Raw genomic sequence first — 11,678 nt, forward strand, 5'->3', positions numbered from 1 at the left:
TTACACACCGCACCAGGTACTCATTTGAGGATGAGACGACCTAAGGGAGGCCCAGGACCGGTTCAGAATAGTTCACTGATGTTGGCCGTGAGCGGGAATCGAACTCGGAATCGCCGGGTTCGTAGCGTGGCGTGCTAACTGCTGCACTACTGCTCCTTTGCACATACACACTCGCCCGCTCACACTCACCCCGCACACCCCCCCCCCCCCCATCCTGTCTGATCGACGGCCCTGCTTGCAGCTTTGCACGCATGTGGTCAAAATCACTTTTATTTCATACAACATTGACAGACGAACGGAAACGCACACACACAATAACAGTAACCAACACTGTTTTTATCGCTACGCACGCACGCACACACGGGGCTATTCACAGTCAGCAAGGCGACGGAGCGTCCGTATCGGTCGGGGAATTTGTACAGAGAACCGCGGGACACGTAGACCCGACGCCAACACACACCAAAGTCAGCTGTTCGTGCTCAACACTTGTGTTCAGGAAGGGTCCTGAGATTGATGGTGGGGAGCGGTGGTGGAGCGGTTAGCGCTGCGCTACGAACCCGGCGACCTGAGTTCGATTCCCACTCACAGCCACCAACACCACTCACGATTATTTGAAACGGCCCTGGGCCTCCCCTAGGTCGACTCCGCCTCAAATGAGTACCTGGTGCGGTGTGTAAACCACCACTGGGGAGACAAAGGCGCCCGGGTGTGGTGCTGGCCACCCACCCCCTGGTGTGCCGTGCCGGCCTTCATAGGTGCTGCTCGCTAACAGCACTTGCCCCTACAGTCTGTTAAGCCTATACAGGGGATTTTAGCCTATATCTCGATCGAGTGATTTGTAGGTAATCTTTGTTGTTGGTCATTACCACTTACATTGAACGGGGTTTTAATTTTTTAGCTATGGGGAGGAGATCCCAGAAGAAATCCATGCAGGACGGGGAGCGGGAGAGAGAACACACAACCTCCACACAGATGGCTGAGTTGGGAATCGAACCCAGGTCCCTTAGAGGTCAGCCTGCCTGCGCACCAGATGGACCCATCTGTGTGTGTGCCTTTGTTTGGTCGCTGACCTTGGCGGAGGGAGCAAACTCAAGTCTCCTGCGACTCCGCCTGTGTCGCTCCGGGCATGAGGTTCCCACGCAGCCTCTGCAGGAGGCTGAGGGAGCCCAGGAAAAATGGGCGGATGCCGTTCACCTCCATCACGGTGAGGTTGTCCAGCTGCCGGCGATTGAGAGAAGTGGGGGTGGAGGAGGGTCAATCAGCCACTGAAACAACTGCTTAATCAGCCAGTTGAACGACCAGCTGGTCAATCAGCAAGTTTAACAGATTGCCATTGCAAAAATATTAGACAGACACGCATTGAACCTATAGACTGGCTGGCCAATCAGCAAGTTTAACAGATTGCCATTGCAAAAATATTAGACAGGCACGCATTGAACCTATAGACTGGCTGGCCAATCAGCAAGTTTAACAGATTGCCATTGCAAAAGTATTAGACAGACTCGCATTGAACCTATAGACTGGCTGATCAATCAGCCGGTTTAACAGCGAGCTGAAGGAACAGCTGGACAATACAGCCGACTGCAGGGACCGCAGGCAGGCTGCTGGCGAGGTAGACCCACCTGCGCATGGCTCGCCTGCTGAGACACGAAGCCGTCAGCCGAGAGACGCAGCTTGGCCGTGCGCGTGTCCCACAGGTCACGCAGCAGCGACCGGATCTCGTCGGCGCGTGGGATATCATCGGCAGCTCTGATCACATGCAGAGGGGGGGGCACACAATAAGTCATCGGTCGGTGAGCATCGCCGTTGTTGGCTGCAGTGTTGCGGGGCAGGCAGAGGTCGCAACCGGGTACCCGATACCCGTACCTTGCCCGATACCCGGCGGGGTACGGGTACCTGTTTGCGACCCTGGTGCGGCCAGGTACAGGTAGGCCGTGAGTCACTGTCACTCGCTTCCCAACGTCTTGTCTCTTCTCACAATCCAAGTTCCTAGAATCAACCCACCCGTGCCTGCAACATGGCTTCATCCCAGAGGTCGCAATCAGGTACCCGATACCCTACCCGTACCGGTACGGGTACCCGTTTGCGACCCTGGTGCGGCCGGGCACGGGTACGGAATCAAAACCCGTTTGCGACCTCTGGGGGCAGGGCGGTGCTAACGCTTGTGGCCTCTGATGTTTGTAGATTCTCTCCACCCCCTGTTCTGCGTGGGTTTCCTCTGGGTTCACCAATTTCCTCCCACAGCAAAACAAGCACACTGCACTGCAACCGGTATTGGGCCCAAACCACATCCCAAAATGCTGAGCAATTATTACCTGCAAATTACTCCATTGGGGATCACACACAGCAGCAGCATTACCAGCATCATCATCAGCAAGCATCATCATCAGCAACATCACCACAACCCCCCCCCACCTTGTTACCCTACAGCATAAACGTGACAGGACCCTCTTGAGTCACAAGGCCACTTGGAACTGAGACTCCTATCGTGGTCTCTCAGAGTTTCTCACCGGCTTCAACAAAGCAAACTCGAGTGTTGGGGGCCTAGTCGAGGCTTTCCTCTATTCAGCGCGCACTCTTTTAATGGACTTGCCGTCGTCACGGCGTTATTGTTACCTCTTAAAACACGTTGTTAAAAAATAAACTATTCGGAAAAGGTGGGCAATGTATTGTTCTCCATAGCAGAAGACTTCGCCACCAAAGACAGATCCCCCATATAGCCTGTAACAGACTGTTGGGGCAAGTGCTGTTATACTGGTTGGAACCTCCTGGTTACACCAGTCCACAGGGGATTATTGTGTCCGTCCGTCATGCAGGGACGGGCTGGGTGGGGAGGGGAGGGTCAAATAATCGTCACCGGTGTTGTCCGTGAGTGGGAATTGAACTCGCCGGGTTCGTAGCGCTAACCGCTGTGCTACCACGTCACCGCCACGTCACCCAACCACTAACAGTGGCGATGGCCGTAGTACTCACACGTTGAGCAGCAGCTTGGAGAGCTCCATGTAGTGGGGGCTGGGCATGGGGGTGAAGGTCTGGGCCGCCCGCTCCTCCTCCCGCAGCTGCTCCAGGCGGTCTGCAAAGATAACATGGACTCAATTGAGGCCGAGTGCATAGGGAGAGCGCATGGCGAAATGTGGGGCTTGCAGATGAACGGGATGAAGTCACCGATTCATCCCGCGCAGATTAACATAGGACTCGTGAGATCCATAGACTCGGAACAGTACCCACAGACTCGCATAGATTAACGTGGAATGACATAGCAGCCATATACTCGCATAGTACCCACAGACTAACGTGGACTAACATAAGACCCACACAGACTCGAATAGTACCCATAGATGAAAATAGGACCCACAGACTCGTAAGATTCACAGAATCAAATAGTAGGAATGGACTAACATGGCATTATATAGGACACACAGACTCGAATAGTACCCATGGACTAACATAATATCCAGAATCAACGTTTTTGGGTTTAGATCGCGTTATTTATAAATGTGTCGTAACCCTCCACCACCCGACACGGCCAATCAGTAAAAAAGTGTCACGTTGACAAAAGACAAATAGTTCACTGCTTTAGCCCACCGGTGTGTTGAAGCGTGAAACCACAACATTTACAATTTGAGTAGTACGACGTTTCGCTGGTAATTGCATCCAGCATCATCGGGCAATTCGCCAGAATGGTGAGGCTCTGCTCTGTCTCCCGTTCTTATATAGAGCAGCAGCAGGGTGACGTCATCATTAACTCATTAACTCATATTATCAGTGTTAAACTGAAAATATCCAGAGACTGGAATGGTACCCCCATCAACTAACATGGACTAACATAAGACCCACAGACTCGAACAGTACCCATAGACAAACACAGGTACCCACAGACTAGTAAGATTCATGGACTCAAAATAGTAGCCATGGACGAAGATGGCATTACATGGAACCCACAGAAGAGACGAAACTTCGAAAGACCTCGTATCGGCGGCTCCTGCCCGCGCTCCGTACCTACACTCATCCACTCCGGGGCTTGGATCCTGCACTTCTGGCGCTGCTTGAGATTGATGGCCAGCCAGAGAGGCACCCGCACGGGCAGCCCCGGGTCGAAGGGTCCCAGGTCGCCCTGGCGATTCAAAGTGAACACAGATTGCCATTGCAAAGACGAGACAATAGACTGGCATCGGACCCACAGACTCGCATGGGAGCCGTAGACTTAACATGGATTACATAGGAGCCATATACCCCATTGATTTGCATAGTGTTTCATAGACTCGTAAAGGAGCCATAGACTAACATGGGATTACATAGGAGCCATAGACTAACATGGGATTACATAGGAGCCATATACCCCATTGATTTGCATAGGGCTTAATTTACTCACATTTGAGCCATAGACTAACATGGGATTACATAGCAACCATATAACCCATAGGGTTTCATAGACTCGTATAGGAGCCATAGACTAACATGGGATTACATAGGAGCCATAGACTAACATGGGATTACATAGGAGCCATATACCCCATTGATTTGCATAGGGCTTAATTTACTCACATTTGAGCCATAGACTAACATGGGATTACATAGCAACCATATAACCCATAGGGCTTCATAGACTCGCATCAGAGCCATAGACTTAACATGCGATTACATAGGAGCCATAGACTTAACATGGGATTACATAGGAGCCATAGACTAACATGGGATTACATAGGAGCCATAGACTAACATGGGATTACATAGGAGCCAAAGAACCCATAGACTGGCATTGGGTTTCATAGACTCGCATCGGAGCCATAGACTAACATGGGATTAAACAGAACCCATAGACTCGCGCACAGGGTTCATAGATTCAAATGAATCGTAGGTGAAAAAATATATAAATAAATCACGACGTTTCAATTGCAACACAAGCAATCATCATCAGGTGTGACAACCACAGCAAGGACATTTTTACTGCAGTGGGCTGTGGTTGTCACACCTGATGATGATTGCCTGTGTTGCAATCGAAACGTCGTGATTTATTTATTTCTACTCTTAGTTTTTTCGGTAAAATCACGTAGGTAAAACAATGAAATTAAAATTAATTAAAATAAAATATTGTATTAATTTTAATTTCATTTTTTTTACCTACGTGACTTTACCGAAAAAACAAAAAAATGAAATTAAAATTAATACAATATTTTATTTTTATACATTTTAATTTAATTGTTTTACCTACGTGACTTTACCGAAAAAACTAAGAATATGAATCATTGCAGTCACGAAAGCTTCAAATCTAGAATTATTTATTTCTATTTATTATTTTTCACCTACGTGACTTTACCGAAAAAACTAAAAAAATGAAATTAAAATTAATAAAATATTTTATTTTTATACATTTTAATTTAATTATTTTCACCTACGTGACTTTACCTTAACAACCACAGAGTATGGACCCTTGCAGTCACGAAAACTTCAAATCTAGAATCAAATGAATCGCTTATGACCAATTCACCCGTAATGTGCCCCAAATCTCGGAAGCTAAGCAGACTCAGACCCACAGAGAGCCTGGCTTGTAATAAGGTGGACGAACCCCGTGAATGGAACAGGTGCTATAGGCTGTGGTGCGACTACGTGGTGGATAGAATCAATACTTATACTTAAGGAATCCGATTAACTATAAAGCAATTTTTCATACATGTTCAGTAGGGGCAGATCAGAACGTTACAACAACAAACGATACAAACACGAATCGAGTGCAAAGTATTGGTAACGTAAATAAATCACTCAAAAATATACACGTTCTGTTTACGTGACAACCCTTACTAGTTGGCTGTGTCGGGTGGTGGCGGGTTTAACGACACAATTATATATTTATACGCGATCTAACCCAAACAAACCCATATTATGGACTCACTGTCTGTGTCGGGTTGCTGGATGGTTACGATACATTTTATACTTAACGCGACCAAAACAAAAACCTTGAACAGCATTGGTCACGAAAGCCGACTGCGTGTTAAACCGCACAAACTGCAACCTGCAAACCTTCTGCACGGGAACAAGACGTGGTGAAGTATGGTCAAAATAACTCCTCCCGCGGTGGAGGAGAGAGTGAGGAGAGGGATCGTCTCGACATCCAGCAGTGGATTTGACCAAAAGCTGATTTCGCGTCGCGCCTGTTAAGGTGTACGGGGGCCCGGCTTAGGCCTCGAAGCCTTACGGCTTTCCTAAGCCCCGGGGCCGCCCCGTCGGACGATTCCTGGGCGCGCTTACGAGCGAGACCGACTCACCCCGATGAGGTAAACTTTGTCCAGGGAGAAGTTGGGGATGATCGTGACCGTCTCCTCCTCCGCCAGAAATTCCACCTCCGCTGGGTCCATCGACTCGGCCATCGCGACTTTAATAAACTATTTTAAAAACTATTAATTGTTTTTTTATGTACAGCTACCGTACGCGCTTATCTCCTCACACTTCAAGTTCCCGCGCAATTTCACCACCCACGCCAGCGGTCCCGATGACACGCTGAATCGATTCCGTAAAAGCACGAAAGGAATCGATTTCAGCGCGAGCGTAGCCGCTAACGAGGGAGATTTGGCGATTATAATCGGGATCGTCGATTTCATTTGGAATCGATTGCCTCAAAAATGGGGGAGTGAGGTGGGGGGAGAGAGAAAGCTGCTCTCCTATTGGTCCAGCCCCTCTAGGGTGGGCGAGGCCAAGCCAGCTCTAGCCCCGCCCACTCAATTGGACGCTACCACTTAAGCATCACCAAAAGGGGGTGTCGGGTATTTTTTTCTGAATGGATTTAAACGTTTTTTTGAATTAAGCGTTTCAAAACGATCTGTTTTTAGCCGATATAACTTACGAAAAATATAATTTCCGCGATTTAAATTACACGCGTAGAAAAAAAGGCGCTCATAATCCTTCATGAAGTCTCCGATTAGCACATTTACCTACGTAAGGGGTGCGAAATAAGTTTAATATACGGTACAAACAAGTTGTTCAGTAATGGTTTGATCCAACAGCTGTTTAAAATAGCGCGGGAAAGCACAATGGGTAGAGATGGGAGCACCGGGTCGAGTTGAGTTAAATCCCCATCACTACCCCAACCCCTATTACTACCTAACCCCCACCACTACCCCATCACTACCCCAACCCCAACCCTACCACTATCACTACCTAACCCCCATCACTACCCCTACCACTACCCCAACCCTACCACTACCTAACCCCCATCACTACCCCCATCACTATTACTACCTAACCCCCATCACTACCCCTACCACTATCACTACCTAACCCCCATCACTACCCCTACCACTACCCCAACCACTACCCCAACCCTACCACTATCACTACCTAACCCCCATCACTACCCCCATCACTACCCCCATCACTACCACAACCCCTACCACTACCCCAACCACTATCACTGCCCCAACCCTATTACTACCCCCATCACTACCCCCATCACTACCCCCACCACTACCCCCACCACTACCTCAACCCCTACCACTAGCACTACCTAACCCCCATCACTACCCCTGCTACTACACCCTGCCCCGACCCACCCAGCTACGACCAGACCTAGCCCAGTGTGCAGGCCTCCATCCAGCAGTGAACAGACCATGGCTGCTGATGATGATGACAGATGGTGAGGCCTCCATCCAGCAGTGAACAGACCATGGCTGCTGATGATGATGACAGATGGTGAGGCCTTCATCCAGCGGTGAACAGACCATGGCTGCTGATGATGATGACAGATGGTGAGGCCTCCATCCAGCAGTGAACAGACCATGGCTGCTGATGATGATGACAGATGGTGAGGCCTTCATCCAGCGGTGAACAGACCATGGCTGCTGATGATGATGACAGATGGTGAGGCCTCCATCCAGCAGTGAACAGACCATGGCTGCTGATGATGATGACAGATGGTGAGGCCTCCATCCAGCAGTGAACAGACCATGGCTGCTGATGATGATGACAGATGGTGAGGCCTCCATCCAGCAGTGAACAGACCATGGCTGCTGATGATGATGACAGATGGTGAGGCCTCCATCCAGCAGTGAACAGACCATGGCTGCTGATGATGATGACAGATGGTGAGGCCTCCATCCAGCAGTGAACAGACCATGGCTGCTGATGATGATGACAGATGGTGAGGCCTCCATCCAGCGGTGAACAGACCATGGCTGCTGATGATGATGACAGATGGGAAGGCCTTCATCCAGCGGTGAACAGACCATGGCTGCTGATGATGATGACAGATGGTGAAGCCTTCATCCAGCAGTGAATAGACCATGGCTGCTGATGATGATGACAGATGGTGAGGCCTTCATCCAGCAGTGAACAGACCATGGCTGCTGATGATGATGACAGATGGTGAAGCCTTCATCCAGCAGTGAACAGACCATGGCTGCTGATGATGATGACAGATGGTGAAGCCTTCATCCAGCAGTGAACAGACCATGGCTGCTGATGATGATGACAGATGGTGAAGCCTTCATCCAGCAGTGAACAGACCATGGCTGCTGATGATGATGACAGATGGTGAAGCCTTCATCCAGCAGTGAACAGACCATGGCTGCTGATGATGATGACAGATGGTGAAGCCTTCATCCAGCAGTGAACAGACCATGGCTGCTGATGATGATGACAGATGGTGAAGCCTTCATCCAGCAGTGGACAGACCATGACTGCTGATCATGATGACAGATGGTGAGGCCTTCATCCAGCAGTGGACAGACCATGACTGCTGATGATGATGACAGATGGTGAGGCCTTCATCCAGCAGTGAACAGACCATGGCTGCTGATGATGATGACAGATGGGAAGGCCTTCATCCAGCAGTGAACAGACCATGGCTGCTGATGATGATGACAGATGGTGAGGCCTTCATCCAGCAGTGAACAGACCATGGCTGCTGATGATGATGACAGATGGTGAAGCCTTCATCCAGCAGTGAACAGACCATGGCTGCTGATGATGATGACAGATGGGAAGGCCTTCATCCAGCAGTGAACAGACAATGGCTGCTGATGATGACAGATGGGAAGGCCTTCATCCAGCAGTGAACAGACCATGGCTGCTGATGATGATGACAGATGGTGAGGCCTTCATCCAGCAGTGAATAGACTATGGCTGCTGATGATGATGACAGATGGGAAGGCCTTCATCCAGCAGTGAACAGACCATGGCTGCTGATGATGATGACAGATGGTGAGGCCTTCATCCAGCAGTGAACAGACCATGGCTGCTGATGATGATGACAGATGGGAAGGCCTTCATCCAGCAGTGAACAGACAATGGCTGCTGATGATGACAGATAGGAAGGCCTTCATCCAGCAGTGAACAGACCATGGCTGCTGATGATGATGACAGATGGTGAGGCCTTCATCCAGCAGTGAATAGACTATGGCTGCTGATGATGATGACAGATGATGAGGCCTTCATCCAGCAGTGAATAGACTATGGCTGCTGATGATGATGACAGATGGGAAGGCCTTCATCCAGCAGTGAACAGACCATGGCTGCTGATGATGATGACAGATGGTGAAGCCTTCATCCAGCAGTGAACAGACCATGGCTGCTGATGATGACAGATGGGAAGGCCTTCATCCAGCAGTGAGCAGACCATGGCTGCTGATGATGATGACAGATGGGAAGGCCTTCATCCAGCGGTGAACAGACCATGACTGCTGATGATGATGACAGATGTTGAGGCCTCCATCCAGCAGTGAACAAACCATGGCTGCCGATGCTGATGATCATGTGCAGCGTGCGGTGCCGTCGGCGGCCGGGGTTGGAGGTTCACAAAGGGACGCGGAGTCAGTGGCGGTCGCCTGAATTGTTTATTTATTTATTTAGCCGCGCAGGGTACCTGTGCGAAACGACGAATCGTTGAAGTCAACGGGTGATTCGTCATCGCTTGGGGGCAGTGCGTTCGCAAGGTAATAGACCACGCTTACGATACAGATACTCCTTGTATCTTCTTGGTTCTTTCGGTAAAGTCACGTAGAAGGGAAGTAATAAAATAATAAAAATAAAACATAATAAAATAATTCTCACGACGTTTCGGCCACAACGCAAGCAGCCGTCCTCAGGTGGAGGACAGGTCCGTCAAGTAGACAGAGTCTGAATGGCACGCTCCAAGCCTGGAGCGACTATTTATGCCCCTCCATCCCAGCATAAATAGTCGCTCCAAGCCTGGAGCGTGCCATTCAGACTCTGTCTACTTGACGGACCTGTTCTCCACCTGAGGACGGCTGCTTGCGTTGTGGCCGAAACGTCGTGAGAATTATTTTATGATGTTTTATTTTTATTATTTTATTACTTCCCTTCTACGTGACTTTACCGAAAGAACCAAGAAGATGAATCCCTGCAGTCACGAAAGCTTTAAATCGAAATACTCCTTGTACTTACGAACATTCGACTTACGAACTTTCAGAGATACGAACAAACCCTGTCCGTCGTATGTCCAGTTGCCCGTTCCGACCGAGAGTCGTAAGTTCAACCGCTGCGAAATAGATGGTGGTGGTGGCATCTACAGAACGTGAAGAGCCAGTGGCATATACATCTACAGAACGTGAAGAACCAGTGGCATCTACATTTGCAGAACGTCAAGAACCAGTGGCCTCTACATCTACAGAACGTGAAGAACTAGTGGAATCTGCAGAACGTGAAGAGCCAGTGGCATATACATCTACAGAACGTGAAGAACCCGTGGCATCTACATCTGCAGAACGTGAAGAACCAGTGGTATCTACATCTACAGAACGTGAAGAACCAGTGGTATCTACATCTGCAGAACGTAAAGAACCAGTGGCCTCTCCATTTACAGAACGTGAAGAACCAGTTGCACCTACATCTGTAGAACACGAAGACACCAGTGGAATCTACATCTACAGATGACACCACTTTTAAAGCTATTTCTCGTATTTAGTGTACACGCCATACAACATGTTTTTAATCGACAGGAGTAAAGTTGCACTTACGAACAAATCGCCTTACAAACCTAACTCGTTTGTAAATAGAGGAGTCCCTGTACTGCAATGTGCGTATGTATGTTGTGCGTTTATTGAACTTCCTTCGCACCGTACATAGCCAACCGCGCTAATCGGAGGTGCGGGGGAAGGACAACAAACTAGTAAACACAACAAGGAGTTCGTGTCCAGTTGGCGACATCACTCCACTCTCCAAAATTTGTGAGTGATGGATTCAGCGGTCGATTGAACGCAGCGTCGTTGCGAGCACGGTAAGGGTGGTTTTCCACTGGTGCATCTGAGCCGAGCCAGTTTGAGGCCAGCACGGTACGGGTGGTTTTCCACTGGCACATCTGAGCCGAGCCAGCATGAGGCCAGCACAGTACGGGTGGTTTTCCACTGGCACATCTAAGCTGAGCCAGTGTGAGGCCAGCACGGTACGAGTGGTTTTCCACTGGCACATCTAAGCCGAGCCAGCTTGAGGCCAGCACGGTACGGGTCGTTTTCCACCGGCACAAGGCCCCAACAGTGCTGGCGTCGTCGCGCGCGTGACTCTCCGCGGCTCGGCTCGGCTCCCGCAGTGAAAAAGAGCAACCTGGACAGTGCCGGGGGCTGGCTCGGCACGGCTCAGATGTGTGCCAGTCGAAAAAAAGAAACGACACACACCAGAGGCGTTGGATGAAGCAGGAATTCTGAGATCATTGCACAGGGGTCCCGTGGAGT

The 11,678-nt window shown here is 49.6% G+C and overlaps 1 protein-coding gene across 1 annotated transcript; it reads right to left on the bottom strand.

Annotated features, from left to right (window-relative positions):
• Positions 1-50: 50 nt before the first annotated feature.
• On the bottom strand, positions 51-6,467 carry GINS2 (GINS complex subunit 2). The gene is made up of 5 exons (XM_078882034.1): positions 6,264-6,467; positions 4,000-4,114; positions 2,974-3,073; positions 1,623-1,749; positions 51-1,218 (listed from the first exon to the last, which is right to left on the bottom strand). The coding sequence occupies exons 1-5, from the start codon at positions 6,363-6,365 to the stop codon at positions 1,090-1,092; spliced, it is 573 nt and encodes a 190-aa protein (XP_078738160.1). The 5' UTR covers positions 6,366-6,467; the 3' UTR covers positions 51-1,089.
• Between the last annotated feature and the right edge of the window lie 5,211 nt (positions 6,468-11,678).

This window comes from Lampetra fluviatilis, chromosome 63 (genome assembly GCF_964198595.1).
Source record: "Lampetra fluviatilis chromosome 63, kcLamFluv1.1, whole genome shotgun sequence".
NCBI classification, from domain to species: domain Eukaryota; kingdom Metazoa; phylum Chordata; class Hyperoartia; order Petromyzontiformes; family Petromyzontidae; genus Lampetra; species Lampetra fluviatilis.